General features: G+C 37.5%; 1 protein-coding gene across 1 annotated transcript; it reads right to left on the minus strand.

Moving 5' to 3' along the window:
* Positions 1 to 12,234: 12,234 nt before the first annotated feature.
* On the minus strand, positions 12,235 to 25,886 carry LOC139737153 (bcl-2-related ovarian killer protein homolog B-like). Its single transcript, XM_071647831.1, has 2 exons — positions 25,221 to 25,886; positions 12,235 to 12,393 (listed from the first exon to the last, which is right to left on the minus strand). Exons 1-2 carry the CDS (start codon positions 25,884 to 25,886, stop codon positions 12,235 to 12,237), a joined length of 825 nt encoding a protein of 274 aa, XP_071503932.1.
* Between the last annotated feature and the right edge of the window lie 91 nt (positions 25,887 to 25,977).

The raw sequence follows: 25,977 nt of genomic DNA on the forward strand, positions 1-25,977 counted from the left end.
TGTGAGGCAATACACATGCACATCTTGCATTAAACTATTCTGTTCAATATATTACTTTCGGTATCAATGTGCTCACACATCATTGCTTGTAATTTTCAAAACAATCCGGCAAATCCTTCGGGTTTTGTAATGCCTTACAATTCGACTTAATATCTTCTACAGAAATAAAAATAAAAATCATGGTCTACACAATAGATACATCTTCTTCTATTACTAGGGTCAATATTTTCTAAAACACCCCCCCCCCCCCCCGGAAAAAAAACCCACTGAAAATATTGACTAATTTGTTAAATGTCCACCTAAATGGCCACCATGCCAATATAATTGCTGCAGCACAACTGGAGTGATACTATAGTCAAATAGTCTGAGTGACATTAGTCAGAACTTGCATTTTTGCAATAACTTCATTATGGACTGTGTATCTACCACCAGTTAACAAAAATCTTCCCATTAAAAAAGAAGGGAAAGTTAGCAGAAATGATAATTCATCAATTTGATGAATTTGTAATGAAAGTAAACACAATACAGATAAAAAAAAAATCCATTCATGTATACCACACCGTTATAAATACTCTCCACATATCAGGGCTACTGCCAAACCTGCATGTTAATTCCAATCTTTGGTTATCTATTGGCTTGAAATCCTAAACCATAAAGTTATCATACTCACCTGTCTCATACTTCTTTTCAAGAACCTTTCTCTTGTTTTTCATGTCTCTCAACTTCTGCTCATACCTATCTTTCTCTGAAATAAGAGCAAAGACGTTCAAGACCTTGTCAATAAGCCACTTCACAGTTACAATCTGAGCATGTGCAGATAAAGGTCATTGCAGACCTTCTCTTGAAATGGATTTGCAACTGAGGTATTCAAAGCCTAGATAGGGCTTCTTGGCAACTGTGTTGTAAATGAACCAGGTGCAGATTGGTATTTACAGGTGAATGTGCATTCTTTTCAGCAACATTAACAAAAGCCATTCATGCAGCACTGACATGTAAATTAACACTTCCTGCATTACTGTTTTCAACTACTCTTCTTGAGGACTATTCCATGTTTTGCAAAGTCTGTGGTTGAAGAGGTCATTGCAGACTAGTGCTAACTGTGAACTGGCTTATACATCATGCTGCCTCTTGGGGATGGGTTAGACAGAGCAATATTTTTGTGTCCATTAGAACTCAGAATAGCAAGCTGCATCTGTACAATTATCTTATAGGGCATTAGCATTTGATTTAAGTGTGAGCTCGACCCCTATTCATTTGCTCAACCCATGAAATTATGTGTTATTAGTACCAAGGTAATATTACATTATGGAGTTACAATTCTTAGTTGTTATTAGTGATGGAGTCCAGGCCTACTCGAAATGTGTATGTCTTACTTATTGTTGTAGACAACCACTGCTAACGAAATCACAGACCCTGGTTCGTGGTATATGTACTTACAGTTACAGCCTGAAACTGAGATTTCTTTTGCATAGTTAACTTCATATATTAATTAATGAGTAATCAAACTAGATATCATCAGGCAAAGCATGAAGTGACATTAGAAGAAAATGGATATGCATTTCTTGGTGGCATTCATTTTGTTTTCATTCCTTTTTTTTTTTTCAATGTAGACCTCTAGAAAGGTTTTCTAGACTTCTATTTTCTTTTGGTAAGCATAGACACAGATTTCATTTGTTACTCTAAATAACTTATCTTCTAACAGTTACAATTCTTTACATTGCATTTTTTTAAAACATCAACCGTTGAACTTACAAAGTAAAACGCCTGCACATTTTTAAGGGTACCGGTACATTATAAACTTAGATCCCTCTCTACACTTTAGAGTCATTGCTAGATGGTCTAGGGCCTACTTCAAAAAGTGATGCGCATCATATCATACCAGGCAGTGTCAGACATTGTCATTAGATTGCATTAGACTAATAATGTTACAAGAACCCATCGCATAGACAATAGTAATCACTGCACACAAACCGTGTTTTTAGCATTTCTAATCTAATGAAGATGTAAACATATTCCAAACATTCAAGGTGTAAACTTCGGAAAGTGAAACAGCATTCAAAGATGATTGTTGGAATCTTCAGAACCTAGACCAGTCCTCCTTTTTGTATGCTTAGCATGCATTGTGTGTTATGTATTCATAGTTAGTGTGTTCTCACGACGTTAGATAGAATTCATCACGTTGGGTCGTTAGATCCAGGGCCTACGGTTACGTCCTACGTACGAGCACGACGTCACTGCGTGTTCTAGCTTCCCGATCTTCACAGACAACCGTCTACTAGTATCTCATCATTCGACCGCCATAAAACTATTGTAGATTGTGTAGGGTCTATGTATTGTACAATACTTGCCTTGCTGAAGTTCAGTGATGCTTTTTGACAAAATTTCCGCATGGAAAGCGTTGACTGCCATCTTTTCACTTCACTACGTACCGTGACAGTTGGGTAGCGATTCAGTATTTGGCGGTCTATTAAAAACGATCACGACAGTAGGTGAGTAGCGTTGTGCGAAGGCAAAGTAGTTCGAAACTCTAATTTGGTTATTCTATGCCATTTCCATCTGCGACACACATGACGCTAGTGAATACAAACAGCAATACAAACCCAAATTCTGCAGGATTGGTACTGATACTGGATATGGATATGGATATGGATAGATAGCTAGCTGGCTAATAAAATTCGACGGGCAACCTGTGATCTTCCCAGATCCGGCAGCTGTAGAAACCCTTACGATCTTTGGTGTAATCGCGAGGGCCGGCTGCGCCCGGCGCCCGGGCCCGGCCGCGGCGCGCAGGCGCGGCGGAGATCTACACCAAAGTCTACATCAAAATGCACGTACAAACGTACTGCATGCAAGTAGTGCGTGGCCATTAACCCATTGAGGATGATCTCTATGGTCCCGAGCATAGAGATGTATATATCTCTATGGTCCCGAGTATACTCGGGCAGGTGTCTATGGGAGCTCTGTGTGCGCGTTCCGCTCGCGCAATAGTTGACACACCACAGTTCAGTGAGTTGTGGTTGATACAAGTAGTGTGGTCCTAGAGGGACCGTTTCATGAAAGTTGTGAGCCCTGACAAGTTGTCAGTCTCTGACAATCACCATGGTAACAGTCAGTGACCAAAGCTCCTCAACCAATCAAAACTTGCCGGCGCTGACTAAAATGATGAAACTCCCCCCCCCCCCCCCCAGAGCGGAGCTTAGTATGCCATTTGTTGCTCAAAGACCCCTTTTGTTATGTGAAAATACACCTCTGTCATATCAAGGATATCATGATTCTTATGATATTATATATAAGTGGTGTATATATATATATATATATATATATATTATATAAGAAGCAGAATTTGTAGTTCCAACAAGGTTTGTAGAAATCATGTTGAAACTATGTTAATGGGATAGGTCCCTACTCGAGAATCCTTCTTCTTATAACATTCGAAGTCAAACACGTGGAAAATTCCGAGATGAACATAGTATATATAATTTTATATTCATATAATATATATTCATTTGTTATATTATAGGCCTCTCTCTCTCTCTCTCTCTATATATATATATATATATATATATATACATATATATATGGGCATTTCCACGGTAACTCACGTTACATTTTGAACTCAAAATTAGGTTGTTGAGATCAATATCCTTAAAACCTAATAAGTGATATGAGTTACTATATGTGAATGAGTATCATGCACCTCCATCCTACCTCACAGCAACATTACATCCACAGACTCTTATGAGAACTATGAGAAAAAACACTACAAATGTCGGTAACTCACGTTACATAATTTGGACATGCAAAAATTTGGCATGTCTTATATTCAAAAGTTTCCTCAAACAAGAAACAGAGAGACTTTAAAGTCTATTGTGTCAAAGTCATGGACTAACAACATACATCACCGAGTATGGTAAAAATTCAAATTGTCTTATATTCTCCAGGTATCGTCATGTGAAGCGGTAACTCACGTTACGGTAACTCACGTTACAGTTTGTCCACATGATCACAAGACGATTTTTTGTCTTGATAATCCAAAGAAAACTTACCAAGACAACTTTTTTTCACAAACAAACTCCATGAATAAAGAATCTAAATTGATTTGAACATTGATCTGACAGTAATCAATCCCATTTTATCCGTGAGATTACCAAAAGGCAGGAAACTTTACATTTAGAATACCAACTTGAAGATAAATTTCATTTTTAATTGAGTCGTTTTCCAAGCTTTCATTTGTACTGAGACAAAAATTGTATTCAACAAAATGATATGAAACAGAGTCTATTTCATTAAATTACACTCTTTTCCAGTTAACAAATACATCAAAATTGAGGATTTAATTGAGAATTTGATTTGATTGTTTTTTTATTTTACTAGATTTAAATGGATTTCAGGCTATCAAGATAAAACAAGTCATCCATAAACTATTCCATTCAATACACTGAGTCACGAGACTAGAGACCTGTACATTTAAGTAGTCTGTGGAGAGTTTAAAGGTTCAGAAATGAAATATTTCAATAAATCTTTTAACTTTTAAACAATGCAATTCATATTCCAATCATTTAATAATTGTTTGAATTACTCAATAATCAATTGTTTGTACGTTTGATTTGTTTACAAATTCTTATACGAAACTGGTACAAAAATTAGACTTGAATTACAGAAACTGCAGATAAATTTTAGTTATCTGCTACCAGTATTGATCAGTTTAATAAAACATGTTCATAAAATGTTTTAGCCTTAAAAAACAATGGCTTTGGTCTATGAAATGTCAAGTAGCCATTATTTAAATTGTACATACATGTAAAAAGTATATACCAGTATTTTCTAGAGTAATCAAGCAGACTGAAGCAGTAAATCCCAGTGAAAAACATGAATAGTAAATATTTTGTGATCAGGAGGCTAACTATTAATATCACAAAATGTTCATATTTTGCTTTAAGGTACGTGTACATGACTGTCCAGCTCTTAAAGAAAATGTCTGATAATGAGGTTCACATTCAACAAGTTTTTGGTAATAGATCAGCATGTAAAGTAAATTATAGTAAACATGGAAAAGTTTCATTGTAGGATTTTGCAACAATATAGCTAAAACCTCAGAGTAGAATAGTATAAAACACATAAGCGTGTCAAATTCACAATGTTCAGTTCTCAAAAATCTCAGAAAAACAGCAGGAAGCGAGCTCCAATCTTAAAATTGTTCATACATGTAAATGTTTCAGCCTCATAAACAATGGCTTTGGTCTATACAGGTAGGTATAAACTATGAAATGTCAAATAGTAATCACTTGAATTACAAAAACAAGAACTTTTCAAGAGTAATCATACAGTGATTATCCCAATCAGGAGGCTATTAATAGTCATCACAAAATTTTGATAATTTGCTGGAACAAGGTCCATGCAGCTTTAGAAGAAATGTCTTTTAACAACTAAAACCCTTTCATAACAGATCAGTATACATGCACTGTAATATTAAATAGTAAATATGGAACAGTTTCTTTCAGAAGTTAAGATGTGATGAACATGTGTAATTAATACATTGTACATGTAGACCAGTTGGTTTGGTGATAGAGAGAGACCAAGAGAATAACAATATACTGGAAATAGAATCTTAATACAAGAGTTCAGCAATCATGTACTCATTGGTTACTTACAATCACAACCTTCATATAATTTCTTGGTATTAAAGAAAAATCATGTCGGTAACTCACGTTACATTGTGGTAACTCACGTTACATGGTAACTCACGTTACAATTTTAAGACCTCTGTTATGAGAATTTGAAGCAAAGACTATAGGTCCCATCATATTTCTTGGATGTGTGCTGCATAGTTATTTGATAATCCAAAATACCATGTCTCAGTTGGGCATAGTAAAATTGCTAGGTTAAAAAGTTCATGTTTCGGTAACTCACGTTACAACAGCTTCTCGAGCTATGTAAGAGCACGCTGGTGTCCGAAGTACATATCTTATATCGAGGTCTCCACTTTGTTTTCTGCTAGATTAATATATTTTTGATTTGTAAAACCAAACAAAGTTTGATTTGAGCCTCAAATATAAAAAATAATCACAAAGAGCAACAAAAATGCATTTTTAGGGATTTTTAGGTCAAAAAATGCTTTCTGGCTTCAAAAGGTGTAAAAATGCACAAAAGGGAACTTTTCTGAAAGGTAAAGTTGGTTTCACACACTTCAAACTATGGCTAACAAAGTAAGATTATCAGTTGTCCTGAAATATGCGGGTAAAATTTTGGTGGTCATGTCGCACAACTCACGGAAATGCCCATATATATATGTGTGTGTGTGTGTGTGTGTGTGTGTGTGTGTGTGTTGAGATTTCACGTTTGGACTCCACGAAGAAGTGAAGAAACAAACCGGTAATGCATTTTGCCCAATAAAATCATGCTTTATTGGCCAAAAATGCATTACCAGTTTGTTTCTTCATTATAAATCTCTATCATATACATGATATAAGAACACTTGACAAAGAGCGAATCGCTAGAAAATGTGTGTGCCGAAATAAACTGTTGGTGAATACAGAGGCCAGCATGAACTTGGTTTCAGTTTTATTTCTAGTTTTATTTTTAATGATATTATCTCACCAACATGTGGACAACTTACTCAACATATATATATATATATATATATATATATATATATATATATATATATAAGTGAGCTCAGTAAGGCCTTTGTTTTTGCGCTCAATACTTTTTTTTTGCCTGTCAGCTGCAGAAACCTTGATAAAAGTGCTTCAACGCCCCTCTTGAGTCTGTTGAATCCGTGAAGTACTTGGTTGTAACCATCACTTCTGATTTGAAGTGGACCCAACACATCAATAATAGTGTCAATAAAGCCAATAACGTCCTTGCATTTCTAGACGCAATCTTCGCATAAAATCTTCTGATGTTAAAGCCACAGCTTACAAAACGTTGGTTCGACCAATTGTAGAGTATATGCTTCCACAGTTTGGGACACATCTTCCAAGAACCTCATCCACAAAGTGGAAATGGTCTAGAGATGAGATTGCAAGATTCACTTTGAATTGCTACCATAACACCTCAAGTGTCACCAAAATGCTGCAAGAACGTGATTGGACCACTCTGGAACAGCGCAGAGAAAATGACAGGCTAATTATGATGTACAAAATACACAATAATCTTACTCATCTTTCAGCACAGGACTATAGCATCAAACAGGCAAATGACAGGTTACTCAGTTGACGAGAGCCACGCAACCACACTCCTATCAGGTACCATACTCGAGAACTGAATCGCATCGCCATTCGTTCTTTCCAAGAACTGTATAAACAAAGGAGCTGGAATTCCCTGTCGTCAGAAATCGTTTCAGCGCCATGTGTGGGATCATTCCGTAGTCGACTAACGGTTGATCACAGTGGCTAGTTATTTTCTTCAAATTTGTTGTGCGCTTGTAAATATCTGTAAATAAACTTCATCATAACGTAAATAGCACAGTCTGCAAGAATCTTCAGCCTATTGAAGGAGGCAGACTTAATCAGAAGAAGAAGAAGAACACTTCTGAAAACGTGGCGCCGGCCATGATAGAATGCTGATTGTGACGTGGTATAGTGATTGCAGATTAATTTTTGATAGTATCACATCGGAGATGGTATATCATTCTGAATAGAGACCTACATACATTACAGTATGCATCATCATGTGTCAATTTCAATAATACAAAATAACAATGTGTCAGTGTGTGTATTTTTCTCTCATTATTACATTGATTATACATAATTTATCTATATTTCATTTCCTAACGGAGACAATGATTATATTATTATATGCTTGATGGCCGTATTGATTTCAACCTGTCCGTCAAATGAGGCAAATAATATAATTGTCTCTTGAGAAAGGGGCAGCTGGTTTTGAAGAGTTGTTATGAACAGACTCACATTAAACCATCACTGCCACAACAACAAAAGATAAAGATGTGACAGTACGCACACTTCAATGGAGCATGACTAATGTCACATATTAATGGTTGCGTGCATGCTGCAAGCACGTAAATAACGTCCAATTGTTTCTCTCGCTGCGGTAAAGTCAGCGCCATGGATCTTTTTGGTATACATCATTACACTCTGCTTATACTCCGATACGAAACACATACACCAAACATACAGGCAAGAGCATCTATTGCCTACGTGCTTTGAGTCATCACTAATCTAAAATTTTCATCGGTTTATTATAATTCTGTCAAACACAGATAATAATGAAGGCAATCGGTGGCTTAACATTATTAAAGTACAATCACATACAAAGGCAACTTGGCTGCCCTCCATAAGCCCTACTATATCTCCTTCCCACTTTGTATCAAAATAACATAACAATAATAATGATTCTATGCAAGTTATAACATGGTGAAATGAAAAAAAAAGAAGAAGATGTTTTGATGTAGCACCATCTCATCCTAGCAAAGTGATCACAGTGAAGCTTTATAGAATATCATATTGAAGGTTTCAGGAATCATTATCTATGTAAGTGCACTTACTACTCGGTCCATTTGTGGGGAGCAAACCAGTTCTGTTGGACACCCAACAACAAAAATGTGCGACTTCCATCGTTTACACAGCCGGGTACGGAGAGGAGTGCATGGCGTTAAAGTGAAAATAGGTGTTCAAACTCCTGGGATACAAGGACAACTTGTATTATAGATCAGGATTCTTCTATCAGGTGTTGCGAAGCGAGAAATGGTCACAAAACACGGCATGTATAAAATCCATGATATAAACCGGATATGATTTTGCTGTTAGAGACAAGAATGTTTCTTAGATTTCCTTCAATTTTCTTATACATGTAGCAAGTTTATTCCGTTGGTGCAGCAATTTTAGGTTTCCAGCAGCGTGAATCCTCCTTTAATACTTTTATACAGGCTGATATTTTGGAATACAGCATTGCACATTAGAGAGTAATGTAATTATGTTAAGTTATGTCACTAATTTACTTTCAGTAAGGATTACCCATCCAATAGTAACCTTTGAACAGTCTGAAACATATCGAGGCGAAGCCGAGTATAATATGTTTCGGACTGTTCCAAAGTTACAGAGGGTGGAACATTCTTATAAACGCCCGATTACGTAATGTGCATTGTTTTATAGAATGGTAACATGGATCTTGTTATTTGTACAACTTATATCCAAGCATTGTGCTGTATACAGAAAAAGGCCTATAACATAAGAAGTTAAATACTTAGAATGGTTACCGTAGAAATTAACAGGTCAAGGACAACTACACTAAAGATAGCTTCGACCGAAAACTAAATTTCTGCTCGGATACAATGCGTATTCGGCACTTTGCGGGCTAAATCCTCTATAATTATGAAGAATTTGACAATGCTTTTGCAGACAAGGAAAGCCAACTGAATAAAGAAAGTCACGAATTATTGAGCAATGGTATCTCTGATTGGTTGTTATTACTGGTCAGTACTACAGGCCAATGATAAAAACTTATGGAAGTTGGACATGTCACACAAAATGAAAGAATGGTAATGTGGTTGCTCTCAGTCAATCATCTGATTCTTATTAAGATCCACATCAACATTTTTTTTTTCATATTCAGTCACAACTAAGGCTCCGACTGTACGCCATTCATATAAGAACATCGATCTTTCTGAGCGAGTTCTATTGAGTCTATACGATATGGAATGCCAAGGTTCAACTTTTAAAAAAATTATTTCTAGAGCTATAAGCTTGTTATATCCTGTGACAAACGGTCGAACGGTGCAGACTCTTGAACGATTTGTAATTGTGCAGTTTCCAAGCGGGCTCAAAATGGGGGCCACGTTTTATTCTATTCAGATGTAGAATCTGTATATAGGCATTCTGTCGCCATGAACATAAGCATAGTCTGCATCACTCTGGTGGACATGGACCACGGGGTATACTTAGTAACACAATTTTTTAAAGGAATTTACATGACCCTAGGCTTATGCAATTTCATTAGTTAGGAAACTGTTGTGTGATACACTAAGCTATGATGGTTGTATCGCTTATAGAACTCTCTGGCAGCATTGATATTGTCAATACTATCAAGATGATAAAATCAACCCTGATTCTATAATGACCGAGATTACGACAGCGATTCTGTTACGTTCTGTTACCACATCGTTTCTCCATGACGTATAACTATAGGACCTACTGTATCAAAAGTACGCAAAGTAAGATATCAAGGTCATTACAATTTTTAGTATGTCTTAAAAAGGAAACGGACCCAAAATCAAGAGTTCATTGTTGTATGGACCTTTGCATCAGTCATTTTTCGACCGGTGAACATATGCCCCAAATGTCGAAAAATGTTAAAAATTTTATATTTCATATATGTGTATATAGGCATATATATATATATATATATATATATATATTTATTTATTTATATAAATCAATATCCGGCTGTCGTTCCTCGCTGGTTCGGCCTACAAGGCCTGCTTGCTATAAAAGTTATATATCTTTTGACATCATTAAAAAGAGCATCTTCCGCAGAATACTATGATACCAAAATCATTTAATTTGGTTCAGTAATTTTTATTCTACATCAATTTCGGAAAATGCAGTCATTGTCAAATTTCGCCGGATTTTTGCGACTTATGAGATAATAATTTGAGTGCGACACGCGATCCATACGGTGAAAATTGTGTAAGCTCGGTGATCCATGTCAACAAAAGATACATCTTTCACATTGGGCACGGGCCAGGAAAAAAACAGTGTGTGTGTGTGTGTGTGTGTGTGTGTGCGCGCGCTCCCAATATGAAAGCGTTATCTTTTGTTGACATGGATCAACGAGCTAACACAATTCACCGTATGGAACGCGTGTCGCACCCAAATTATTATCTCATAAGTCGCAAAAAAAAATGAAAATGACTGCATTTACAGAAATTGACGTAGAATAAAAAGTGCTCAACCAAATTTAATGATTTTGGTATCATGGTCTTCTGCGGAAGATGCTCTTTCTAATGATGTCAAAAAATATATCACTTTTAGAACGCAAGGTACTGAAAATCCACCGTTCCGCTTTTTTGGGACACCCGGTATAGTTAGACACGGAAACTTGCGTGTAAATACGTAATCTAACCAGCTTTTTACATCGTCGATCTTAAACGGCGGAGATCATCGGGGTCATCCAACAAGACCGACACCCACGAGTCATACAGCCCACGAGTTCAACATTGAAAAGAGGTCCACGAGTCATACAGCTCACGAGTAATACAGCCCATGAGTTCGACACTAGGCAAATAAAGCCCATGAGTTCGACACTATGGGTAGAAATAGCCTACGAGTTCGACAGATACAACCCGGGGCTATTTTGTCGGTCTCGTGGGCCTTGTTAGCTTAGTGTCGAACTCATGGGCTGTATAATATCATAGACTAGCGAGCTGTATAACTTATGGGCTGTATGACTCCTGAGCTCTATGACTCGTGAGCTGTACGACTCGTGGGTGTCGGTCTCGTGACGTGCACCCGAGATCACCACGTCAGAGCACGCCATTCAACAGCGCCCTCTAATACAGGGTCCTTGTATACCTTTAATGATCATAGTGACAAATCTGGGGGAAATGAATCACACAAAATACATAAGCTGTGTAGGGAAATTTGCAGTTAGCATATCAATAGATAATATCTGTTTTGTTTTGTTTTTTAACTTCTGCAAAGGTACTGATCATTATGATTTCCATAATATTGTGTCGTCCATATAGCATCAAAGATAAGCAAAACTCAATGTGATCATCTGTGGGCAAGATCTCTTTCGTCAAACCCTTGCACAGTCTGCAGTTTGCCATGGATTCTAATCCGAGGTGTTTTTTTACACTGCCTTTTTCAGTGAATCATTTATTGATTTTATCCATTCTGATTCTTCAGCAAGGGGAGTGCGCCATCTCTTGTCGATGCAGGTATCCAGGTAACCGGCGATCAACCAATGAACGAGCAGTATGCCTTTATAGTATCCAGTAGCGCTACCCTCGATCAAACGCCGCGGGGCCATCACGGGCACACAAACAAGTGACAAAAAGTTTCCGTGACCCCTGCAACCCTGAATGGTGTGTGCACGCAGATTTTCTGTGACCCAAACGGCTTCACTTCTGAACTCTCTGTAAATAGTGATGATATCGAGATTTTGGTAATACGCGTATACACAATCTTCCGTTATACGGCGTGACGATGGTGGCGCTCTGTATATGATTTTCATTTTATGTCATTTTATCTCGATTCCTTTGCAAAATGTCTTTCACTGATGCGGATCTTTAACCATGGTCCAGGGAGACTGGAATGACATTCTCGCGGCTATCAGTATCAGGGCCAACCCGAAGAGAACACCGCCCAGAGTCATGGCCCAGTAGCCGCTGTTGTCTCGCCTCTTCCGCTTGAATGTGCGCAGGAGATCCACCTGCAAAAGATGCGACAAAATGGACACAGAACATTCGTCACCATTATGTCGACAGAAAGGTCTTCAAATTCGTGTGGAAAGTAAGCTGTAAAAGCATGCAACTGATCATTAATTCACAAATACAAATCGTCGGTAATTTGAGGGACCACTAATGACATTCCATAATTATAACAACGGCAACATGCTGTCCTCATTGATTTGCCTTTCTCGCGAAAGTGACTTATGGCCTATATTTTGAGAGCTTTTTTTTTTGCTGGTCAAACTCTCACAAGTTTGACAACAGCATGTAGCTTCTCTCGACAGGGAAGATTGTAAATAATCATACTTCTTTGATGAATTTTAGTAAAGGTGTAGAGCATCTCATCAAAATTATTATATCGGCCAATGCATACTATATTCCATATCAATTCAATTCAATTCAATTACTTTATTTCCATCAAAAAAAAAAAGGTAATGAATGTAATAAAGCATATGTATTTAATAAATGATATTGAATTATTGTTTCAACAAAAAAAATTTGTATGAGAAGTACAAGTCATGAAGTATAATGTAATGTACGAATGAAGCACATGAGACGAACAATGCGTACGATAATACAAAGATTTTAATCCAATTGTGTTCATGATCATAAAGGTTGATAATGCATTTGTATGTCAATAAGATACACCCGTTATACAGGTTTATTGTATAATTAATGCAGGGAGGTGGTTCCCACCTCTCAAACACAATTTTTCATTATGTATCGCTATTATATTTGATTATACAGACGAATTATATATCAATGTATATCCAACACATAATTCACATTAAAAGTAGTGGCTGTTTTGTGTATGTATGTAATTTGTAGAGCTGACAGAATCAAGCTGATCTACTTCCAGCGGCAGAATGAATAAACCAAAAAAAAAAAAAATCTGGTTTGTCACATTGTTTGTTTTGTTTTGTTTTTATTTTGTACAATGCGCAATATTGCGAGACTTCTCTCTCGACTCTTGAACCGAAGAACAACTATTCTTTTCTCTCCCCAATCTTCGAACTGCAATGTGATCCTCTGGGCATTAGTCTTGGAGAAGGCGGAAGGAGTCAAAGGACATTATTAGTATACAAGACCTAACTAAAGACACAATAACAGGTAAGACCACCTAACATCCTTGAAGCGAGGGTAGTTCGAAGGACCAGGAATAATGATGAATGTGTGTACTAGTATAATTGGTTAGAAGAGAATTACTGCCGACAATGGAATGGAATGAGTTTGTTCTTCTCTTGCATAAAATCACACTGCGCGAATTTCAAGTCATGTCCAGAGCTGCAATGTCGCATGATTTGAGCCCAAAATTTCAGTATAAGCCTATATAGACCAGTTTTGTTCACCGCTAATTCATTCAATTTTTGTCACCATTGCAAAGCATACACTGTTTTTCCCGGCATTATCATATTCATTTTGTAGATCATTCGCGTATTAAACTTTACGACATGTATATTTCTTACACATTGTTAAACAATATAATTTGTCAGATATATACTTTGTAATAAGTATTACCTTTGTTAGATGGAAATAAAGTACATTTGAATTGAACTGAATCTAACATGTCCAGAGGGAATTTTGGATGATGGAACTGAAGGCTATATGAAGAGTTTGTTCGCAAAAAGCGATAAGTCCATTTTTGAAGATTTTGAAGTATCGGTCTCTGTCATAAAGCACAAAATAATACCTTTCAAATGATATATTGGTCACTACATAAAGGTACATTTTTGAAGTTATGTTCAAAAGAAGCACAAATTTTCTTATTATTCTCTTTATTTTTCTTGACCTTTAATCGCAAATATCTCCATTTGGCAAATATGGACTTATCGGTTTTTGCGAACAAACTCTTCATATTAAGATTCAGATTTACAAATGAATGAACCTAACTTCCACTCTAAGCGTTTCCAAAATACACAGACTAAATGAGAATAATCAGACTCTGACTACATAAACCCAGCTTGCAAACAAAACAATACAACGTCATATAAGCGCGATATTTCGAATAAACTCAACTAACTAAAAAGCAATGGCTTTGTATATATAAACAGCAGAATCGAAGACTGTATTGCATTGAATGTCAGAGACGATGGGCACTAAAAAGTGAAAATATTGGTGATTGGTCTTCAGACTACAACTGCACTTGCGTCGCACTACACATTTATTCTGACAGGAATAAGTCTAGGTGGTATCTTTATTGCTTTAGCGTGAAGAATTTATAGCGCAGTCTTTGCTCCACGTTAATTGACTTTTCTATTGTCACTCATGGCCCGTCATAGCGACAGCTCTGCGACATATCTTCCATTATGCCCATCAACTGCGCATGCTCGCATCATCTTCATCATTAAATCGTGTGGCCTGGCTCGCTTCATGCCTCTCCCACCCAAACATTTTCAAGGATATGTTTTACAATATCCGTTGCGCGTTGCTTCCTATTTTTTTTTTGTTTCATCTTACATGTCTTATCAAACATGATACAGACAATCCACACAGAAGTGTGTATTCTTGCTGTTGATCGAGCCACATTGCTGTTGACTCAAACTTGTTCACGGGAGAGCTTGTTACAGGTGAATAAACAAAGCTGCTCTATACGGCATGTATATATTTCGTTAGAGTGTGGTGTTTGACAAATATCGATGGCACTTTGTCAAATGAAAAATGAAACTGAAACATGATATTGCTGGTGAAGACTGAGCATGCAGCCCAAAGAGAGGAATACTATAGCACGTGGTGGGGAGAGGAAGAGACGGAGAATGGGGAGAGAGAAATATGAGAGAATAACATTTATATGTATACTGCCTTAATTCTCTCTCTCTCTCTCTCTCTCTCTGCGTCTGTCTGTCTGTCCCTCTCATATTATATAATACAGGTATATATCACGATATTATCGTATATATTACGTACATACACATTATACAACTTACATACGACCACAAACACATTCATGAAATAATATACATACATAAGATTATGCACAATAATGATATATGATATTAATGTTTATATTTACATATGAATATGTATCATATTCATTAATGTATTCATATAATAATAATAATAATATATATATATATATATATATATATATATGTAAATACCAGTACTAAGAGGGACGGGATTTCTAGCAAATTATAGTGTATTGTGCATGATACAATGGACTAACCTTATACAGTCATAAAAATGCGGGAGGCGAAGCGAGCTAGCTCCAAGATGTTTATGTCACTTTGTATAAAACAAAATGGGCATTATTGTCTAATTGATAAAAAACGCGCGAAAGCCAAGCGAGTATGTAGTAAACAGTTTCGCATTTCATTTCATAGAAAGTTTATATCATTATATTACTATCAGTAGCATTTCTATTACAATTATTGTTAATTTGATGTGTCGGCTGTCCATGTTCTTTGCCTGAAGCGTTTGAACAGTAACGTGGGAGAATCATAAACACCATCCTATTCCAAACCCTGAAAACTTGGACCACGCATCACCATTAAACTCTACGCCGCTGCTCTACAAACAATGCAGCTTAGCATTATCGTCTGACAATGTTATATAAAACATGATCATGTTCAATTGAAATACGTACGTCCGTACACAAAATGTATGAGCTAGAGCGGAACAAGGCACGGAAGAGTGGGCGGGGAATGGGGGGGGGGGGGGGGAGGGGACCCACAAGCTTTAGTGATGAGGTTTGCTTTACGGCGAAAGTAAACATGACAAATTTTGGGAAGGCAGGAACACGGCAGGGAAAAGAATATTCACCACAAGGCATAGTCTTCAGGTTACTGTCACTATAGTAAAATGTGTGGAAAGCAGCGTTTGACCAGCTGTAAATTTTGCTTATAGTGCAGTCAGAATTTGTCACCATTTCTGTGACATTTTAATGCTTATGGCATAAGCTCTTTGTGTCTCTTGTGACAGAGAAATACAACCGTGCTCGCGCACACACACACACATGCACACGCACACACACACACACACACACACACACACACACACACACACACATCACATCACACAAAATATCTTACATTATGAACATATCCTTGTACGGTGTCTTTCCCATAGATATGCCCGTCATTCCATTTCTTCTTATGCCAGCAGCTACTGAGATTTTTTCCCCAGGTCATAACCTTTGAATGATCCGGAATCCCGCATAAAATCTCTCTAAAATAACATTAAATCAATAGCAGTGGAATGGTTGGCGTCATTAATAGGCATATAAGCATTTCTCTTTTCAGAACTACTGCAGAAATGTAACTTGCTCGCGAGACTTCTCAGCATGAAAGAAACAGAAAGAGTATATAGGAAGAGAAAAAAAAAAGGAGAGAAAGAAAGAAAGTGAGCAGGCGGGACGAGGAGAATAAAACCATACAGCGGTTGTGTTTCATCAAGGCGCTTCAAACACACAAGCTCCTTCGAATTGGTTTCATTTGGGATATTACTCCCTGTGCTCTGTTTATTCATACGCGCGGAAGTCAGACAGCTGGATGATCGACATGGTGTTTGTTTTCCCGCCCTTTGGTATAAAGACGCTAGGTAGACACTCGCCCGTAAAGGAGAGCGCCTCGGTATTGCGCTATACTCTCTCGATCTAAGAAAAGTGACAAAGTTTCATATTCTCCTCTCTGTTTATTCTCATTATCTCAGTTACACTTGGGTCTTTTTTTATCTTCCATAATCGATTTTTTCTTTCCGTTGGTCTGCATTTCTAATTATCTCCTTTCAGCTTATTTTTTTTTTCTCGGTTTCGATTTACATTCCATACTCAATAAGTATAGTTCCTACCAGCTAGAGAGCTATAATCTCGTTACTTGAGAAAGTACAGTTTGAATACCTACATCCATTTCATGTTACTCAGATATCATTCGCAGACAAAATGTACGACTTACCTATACATTTATCACTACATCACTGCGACTTGACGTATATAGCTGCATTTCTCATACTATTACTATCGCTACTGATGTTGCTTCTCTTGCATGTTCTATCATTACTACAACCAAACGGTACTAGTATACATATAGGCCTATTACTCGGGACTGGTTCATAGTACATCCTGTCCCATGCCTCAGATTTCACTAACAAAGAAGCCGTCTTTCACCCTCCCATAAAAACAACAACAACAACAACAACAAATAAACTGAGAGAAAAAAAAAGAAATTTAATGATAGATAAACGTACAGAGATGAGCCTAAAACTCATAACGTTCCTGAATGCATGCAGAAATACAAACTCTGCATGATTTTCATCTCAAGTATAGACTATAGCAACGCATACGTATTCGGCGATAAACATCTTCAATCATCTTCGCAAGACGAGAGAAACAACAACAACAACAACAACAACAACAACAACAACAACAACAACAACCCCCCCCCAAAAAAAAAAAAATCTACCAGCCACACCCTCTCCCCCATGCACTACCACCACCACTCTCCACCCCTTCCGACCTGTCATGCTCTTGTATGTCTCTCTATCCAGGTGAACGAATTGAGACGGGGCTTCAGGTTTCCAACCTTTTTTTTTTTTGGTGAGAACAAACCTCTCATGAAATATTAAAGACCATACAATAACATTCTAAGAGGAATTCCAGTTCATTTGATGAAAATTGGTTTTGAAATGGTGAAGATATCCAAAAACAAAGAAATCCTAACAAAAGGTGGCGTCCACCTATTGTAAGGACCACTTTGTTTCACATTGTTTTTGGATTCCACAGCCATATCGAAACCGATTTTCATCAAAAACTTTGAATTCCTCTTAGAATTGTATGCTGTGTATCATTTCGTAAGTATAGTTTCTAATTATCTCGCAAAATGTTAAAGGACGAGTTCACCTTCATAAACATAAGGATTGAGAGAATGCAACAATATTAGTAGAACACATCAGTGAAAGTTTGAGGAAAATTGGACAATCGATGCAAAAGTTGTGAATTTTTAAAATTTTTGTGTTGGAACCGCTGGACGAGGAGACTACTACACCTTGTGAGTCATATGCGTACAACAGTATAAAGAAAATGTAAAGAAAATTCAACATATATTCACTTTTTTCGCATAATAAAAGAACACTTGACTTGCCTCTTTCTAAAGGCACGGGAAATAATATTACCCATAACATAATGTCGGTAACGAGTCAGGGGAATGTGTACTTTTTTCAAAAGATGAAATTTTGTGAAATTCTCTTTATATTTTCCTTATATTGTTGTACGCATGTGACATCTAAGTTATTCATACACTGCAGTAGTCTTCTCATCCAGCGGTTACTGCACAAAAACTTCAAAAATTCATAACTTTTGAACGGATTGTCCGATTTTCCTCAAACTTTCAATGATGAGTTCTTCTAATATTGCTAGATTCTCTCAATCCTTATGTTTATGAAGGTGAACTTGTCCTTTAACATCTGAATCCTCCATCTCAACAAAAACTATACCATCCCTTTAAGTAACAGCTAGGGGTTCGGGAGCACTCGTGTCGTTCGCAGCACACAGGTCTGCAAGTATTGAATTTTGATCCCGAAGTGTAGGGAAGGTCCATGCTGTGAGAATGTCGAGGCAGGTCACCGTAGGGCACAAGGGTGTGGCGGATAAGAGCAGCATCCCTGGGGTTTTACCTCTCTGGTCTCGGCTACGATAGGCCTCCATCAAACTGGAGTACAAAATTGGGCTTGGCATGGAATGCTGGCAAATTCAGGTGTACAATGTTATTTTTCCTGATCGTATACCACATATTTCATATCTTGATTACGGTGAGTCGCTGTGGTATGATGATGATAATTCAATGATAATGCTTGTAATCATCATCATCATCAGTATCATCATCGTCAGTATTATCATTACTACTATTACTACTACTACTACTGCTACTACTACTACTACTACTACTACTACTACTACTACTACTACTAAGTTCTTCTTCTCCTCCTCCCCCTCTTTCTTCTTTTTTTTTCCCTACTGTTACTATACTACTACCAAGAAAGCAATAATTATATCATAAAAAGAAGACACTGGTGATGAACCCGAGCAGCAGTAATGACAATGTGGTTTGAATTAATCCTTCTGCATTAGCCGCTATAGAACTTGGTGCCCTTTGAAGTTGAAGACACGGGTGGTTTCCGTTATTACATGCAAATAAAAGGAGTAATACACTTGTACATTTTTCTAAATATGATATACGCACGAGGGAGTGCATCAGTGTGTGCTTTTCACAAAAAGGATGAAGAAAACTTTATATTGAAGTAAAATGTCAGGGCATCACTGTTTTTAAGATTTCGTCATCTCTCTGTCGGTCTGTCTGTCTGTCTCTCTCACACACACGCACACTCACACACTACTCTCTCTCTATCTCTTTATCTTTCCTCGCCCTTTTGTCTCCTTTACTGTGTAAATTTCATTTCTGCCAAATTATAGTGGTGTTCACTATCCAGTATGATTGAGATTTGATGATTGCATTAGCTACTATTTTGCTCTCCTTATTATGTTTCTTCTAAGCTATGTGAATTTGTGTTTTTCCCTTCGTATCCTGCAATTACCCCCAGAGGGCAATTACCCCCGGCTAAATACTGGTTAGTGGTAAGGTTAGAGTAAAGATTAGGGTTAGGAGTTTGGGTTAGGGTTAGGATTGGGTTCAGGATTAGGATTAGGGTAAGGGCTAGGGGAAGGGTTCGGTGTAATTGCCCAGGGGTAATTGCCCGAGACCCCTAGTTATATCTATAGGTTCCGGTACATGGATTTATAATTATACACTGTATAATATTTTACGTTTCCTTTGTTAAGATTTTTATCCCGGAATAAAGTGAGAGTGCACTGTACTATAATGTAGACCGTCAACGCGACCTACACGAGAGGTTCTTGGGGCTTACCTGGAAAAACTAACTTCTATTGGTGATACCGGACATGGTGTAGCCATTGACAATGATTCTATTTTCGGAAATTATTTGGCCCAGCATGAAAAATCATATCGTATCATGTTTTCTCACGTCAAAGGTTATTTCCTTTTTAATGCGTGATTTTATCATAATATACAGAAGGCTGCTTTTCACTGTGAAGAGATTCAGACTTTCACAGAACTCGCTTAAAAACGTGATAAGTATAACTCCTGTTCTTGATGATCAAATTTCTTTCCACGTTCAAAGTCTAATAGCAGACGTATCACGTTTGGCCAGGAGTCGTGTTTCCGGAGGTGTTATCCAGTCAAGGTTTGCTCTTATCTGAGCGCACGTATTGTGATCTTGTATTCATTCATACCATCATGATAAGTGCATTATATGAATGTAATATTGATTCTTGCTTAAAAGCGTATATATCGAGAGTTGAGTGGAATTCATGACATAGCTGTTGAATACTAAACGTCTTTGGCTGTTATAAAGCAGTTGGCAAGGAAGATACATTTAAATTGTTTCAATGCAAGTCCGAAACACTGCATGATTGCAACAAGTTCTTATCGAAGTACGAAACCCATCAAAAAGGCAAATTCCCTGACCCTATTGACTTCTTCCTCTCTACCAGTATGGGAAAAAGTGCCATGCAATGCAGCTCCCCATCCACACTTTAGGAAGAGAACACTATCTCTCTGAGCAGGCTCCTTTTGGTAATGTCAGTAGAAGAAATACTATAGTCTTTATTATAGGCCTATATGGATAAGAGTACGGAATGAGATCGTATCGTGTCTTTGTGGAAAGTGAAGAAGGGATCTTTCGAACGCATGCATCAATTTTGACTCTTTCCCACATGAGATTTAAACTTTGACTGTCCTATATACACGGGTCAGAATATTTTGGGGTTTTCCCCTCTAACTCTGCATGGCGTTGAACTCGGAACCACACGATGGCTACTGTATTATAATACCAACTGAGCTATGACACCTCCCGTTCACCTTACTGACCGACCCTTGAAAGCGCAGAACAATGACAGACAAATACAACACGTACTGCAATACAAATGCAACGATCTTATCTCTTCGAGCGATATGTAGCTGTAATAAGGCCACCAGTTTTTCTGGGTCATCTTCGTATGTGAAGAGAGCACAGTTTGCTGGCGCAGTCAACAAAATCAATGCGTGAAATCTCATTTGCATCTCTATAAGTTGGGGGTATAATGGTCTGAACAATGCGATGAATTAATATGACATTATTCTTTCCTCTCTTGGGAACTTCAGTTCAACAATGTAGTTCTACCCCAGCCCTCTTACGTGTCACTAACCGTGACAACGGAGGTTAAAGGACAAGTTCACCTTCATAAACATAAGGATTGAGAGAATGTAGCAATATTAGTAGAACACATCATTGAAAGTTTGAGGAAAATCAGACAATCCGTTCAAAAGTTATGAATTTTTGAATTTTTTTGCAGTACCCGCTGTATGAGAAGACTACTGCAGTGTATGAATAACTTAGATGTCACATGCGTACAACAATATAAGGAAAATATAAAGAGAATTTCACAAAATTCCATCTTTTGAAAAAAGTACACATTCCCCATACTCGTTACCGATAAATGTTATGGGTAATATTATTCCCCCTGCCTTTAGAAAGAGGCAAGTCAATTGCTCTTTTATTATGCGAAAAAGTGAAAATATGTTGAATTTTCTTTTATATTTTCTTTATACTGTTGTACGCATATGACTCACAAGCTGCAGTAGTCTCCTCATCCAGCGGTTCCAACACAAAAATTTAAAAAATTCATAACTTCTGCACCGACTGTCCAATTTTCCTCAAACTTTCACTGATGTGTTCTACTAATATTGTTGCATTTTCTCAATCCTTATGTTTATGAAGGTGAACTTGTCCTTTAAACGGTGAGAACAGGTTCACGAACTGTGAAGAATTCCGACCATTATCAAATTCCAGACAGTTTGCGTTTGGGTAAACAGAGAATCGAGGCATGGTACAGCCCATCTCTGGTGATACAGTCTGCAAGAGCGTGACCAAAATGAAAATGATATTTTATATCGAGGGAAGACGAGATCCTCCCTCTTATATAGCAGGCTCTACAGATATCCTTCCCCACCCCTCCCCTTCTCTCCTCAACCCGCCCCACACCCCAACACACATCTACTACATATTCGATACATACATCCATCCACACTTTTCATCGTTGCATTAAATTTTCAATCTGAGGAATCCATTCATGTTATGTAGTTATCTCCGTCGGGCCAACAACGCTCAATTTAAAATCCGAAAACGTCAGAGGGGTCATTGTCAAAACACTATATATCATTTTAAACATTGCTTTAGATTATTTCATTATAAAACAATGTCTGGCTCTTTATGATCATGATAAAATCAATAGATATTTCAAGAGTGATATGATAATTTGAGTACTCTGTATATAAATCTGAATTAAATAATTTATGTTTAACACGGTCCAGAAACAGAAAATACGACAGCCATGTGAAGCAAAGTATAATAAGGGGGAAGGTTGACAACATCATAAATTGTGTTTGTGATATAATTGAAACACTTCATATATTTCAAGTATAATGTATACACATGTATAACATTATATTATACATATAATGTATCTCTATATACACGTTTAGTGTATGTATTATGCGTATTTGCATCATTTGAATATAGTCCTTCACCAATAATATTATATATATATATATATATATATATATATATATATATATATATATATATATTGTTTGATAATTTGAGAAACTAAAATAAGCCTGATTAGTTTCCGTCTGGTGACTCTGGCGTCTTCTCACAAATTTGACAAGGCGTGTTAATCGCAGCATCATCAAACAGTGCCAAACTCTTTTTCTTCTTCTGTGTTGGTTCATTATACATCACATTGGTCCATGCCAGCATATTTAACATGACATATGATGCATTCCCTATTCACTACAAATTAGACACAGCCGTGTTTGAACTACATAAGTGTATGACTATATATAAATATTACAAATACATAAATACATATAAATATACATGTATAACATGTATCACATTTGCACTTACATCGCAGACATCTATACTATACAAAAGCGCCGTAAAATGGCGGTAAGCATTTGAAAACTGCACCGACATCAACACAAATACAAATACGCCTACCACATAAAAATCCGTCGCCTGCATTTAGTGTTTTTCATTGATCTGAAGGAGTTTGTTTGTTGCTTTCTTTTTTTTTAACATTATTGTTCTTCTGCACATCAAGCGCAAAGACAGAGCAATACCTTTTCCCCATGAGATCGCGAAAGGATAAGTGCCTCTTATCTACAGATTTTGCCACTTACGTGCGACAACACTGAAAGAAGTCAGTAATTCTGTACGATATACCAGTAGAGTTCGTATTTTACAGGTGGTGGTATAACATCGGAGCGGAGGGCGGAGAGAAAGGGGCGTGATGGAGAGAGAGAGGGAAAGATAGGGGAGAGAAGAGAGAGAATGAGAGAGAGGAAGAGAAAGATATATAGAGAGGGAAATATAAGACAGAATAGAAGAGAGTATGGGAGAGAGGAAGAGAAAGATATATGGAGAGGGAAAGATATATAAAACAGAATAGAAGAGAGAGATAGGAGAGAACGAGAAGAAGGAGAAAGATATGAGAGAAAAGATAGATATAGGGAAAGATATAAGAGAGAAAGAGAAAAAAAAGGAGAAAGAGGCGAAAGATAAGAGAGAGAAGAGAAAGATACAACGAGAGAGGGAAAGATACAACGAGAGAAAGAGAAAAGAGGGGAGAGGGAAGATAGAAGAAGAGAAAGAAAAGACAGGGAGAGGGAAAGCGACAGCTATCATACGATTTTTCATCATCGTGATGAAACATTTCCCTCACAGAGATTTCAATATCATTCGTACTGCAGTCCTCATAAAAAAAATGCAATTTCATCAATTCAATTTAGTCATAATAATTATATCAATGTCGACTGATATAATTGTAGATGCTAAGGATAACGCCTATCATGTATGTTGTGAAGGAGCAACGGTAAATAAAAACGATTTAACAGTGATAACGGTGACAACAATGTTAGAATATAAATATTAATCATCGTCATCTTCATAACAGTGAGAAAACGACGCTTACAAAACCACTCGAGCACCAAGGTTATTATATCCACGGCTTGCCTTCACTATATTGATCAGGAAAACAAGCGTTGACAAAGCTGAGAGACTTAAAGGGATGGTGTATTTTGGTTGAGATGGGGCTTTAGGGCTTTTTTGAGAAAACGCTTTTATGAAAACATGAAAGAAAGTAAAACTCTTTAGAGAAATTCAAAGTTTATTTGATGAAAGGTTTTGAAATGGCCGAGATATCCAGAGACAAAGTTTTTCTGATAAAAGATGGATCCCGCCTTTTAGTAGGACCGCTTTGTTGTTGGATATCTCGGCCATTTCAAAACCGATTTTTATCAAATAAATTTTGAATTCTTTTTTTTTTAATCGTGGGTACGCTCTTTCATTTTACATAAGTAGTTTGATGAAAATCGGTTTTGAAATGGCTGAGATATCCAAGTAAAAGACAAATATTGAATTAATAATTAATACAGTGAATATTTTTACTTTCATTATTACATTATCGTCTGCATTACTATCACTATCATTATTTAGACATTATCAATCACCATCATCATCATCATCATCACTATAGTGCAATTGTTAATGTTATTATTATTATTATTATTATTATTATTATTATTATCATTATTATTATTATTATTATGATTACCGCTACTACTACTACTACTATCATTTGCATTAGCGTTATCACTGTTATCATTGTTGTTGTTGTCATTGTTATAACAACAATACTTTAAAGGAGACAATTAACTTGTGGATGCAATACGTCCTTAGTTTTAGCTGATATCCTTACCCATCCTCCTTGCTGGGCGATCCACTTAACTAGCTTGGTCTGTACATAGCGGGTGAGCCACGCCGTGACACTGTGTATAAAGATTCCGTTTCCTTGCTGGAGACACTCAACGGACAGTGCCGAAGATACCACGAAAAAGGCCACAATCTTCGCCCACGTGATACCCGACTTGAAGATGGCGTTCCCGATGTCGAACACGACTTGCTCGACGGTGGCCTCCGAGGAAATCGTGACGTTGAGCTGCTTAGTGATGTCCCGGAAGAGATTGGGGTAGAGGCGCTCGAGCTCCGACCCGATCACCTGCAGCTCTCTGCAGACGGGCGAAGCCTTCTGGCCGCGTATCGCCATCGACGCTCGCAGTCCACTCTTGGCGCTCCCGCCCAAAAACCCCAATCTCTTTAACTTGGAATGGATGAATTCCTTGCAGATAGCAGACGACTGTTCCTTCACGTCTTCTTCCCGCGCCTCCCATGGCAGACCTAGACCTGTCTGAGTCGCCAGAGTGGATAGAAGAGAACTCTCGGAGAGGTATTTTGTGAATTTCTTCGCCACGGAGTCTGGGGTTGGACTGCCACTGCCGACTTTGGACACCTGTGAAAGCTGGCGCTGAGGCGGGTGTCGTCTGCTGGCCATGAAACGCACGATGTCCTCAGCCGCGCCTGCCATGCTGGCTTGACAAGTACTCGTAGTAACCACCGCGAGCCAGCTAGGTTAAAAACATCGAGCAGACAGACGCGTATGGAAAGTAATACGCTCA

Source organism: Diadema antillarum, unplaced genomic scaffold (assembly GCF_040938485.1).
Source record: "Diadema antillarum isolate AM-2024a unplaced genomic scaffold, OU_Dant_1.0 seq00000684_RagTag, whole genome shotgun sequence".
Classification (NCBI taxonomy): Eukaryota; Metazoa; Echinodermata; class Echinoidea; order Diadematoida; family Diadematidae; genus Diadema; species Diadema antillarum.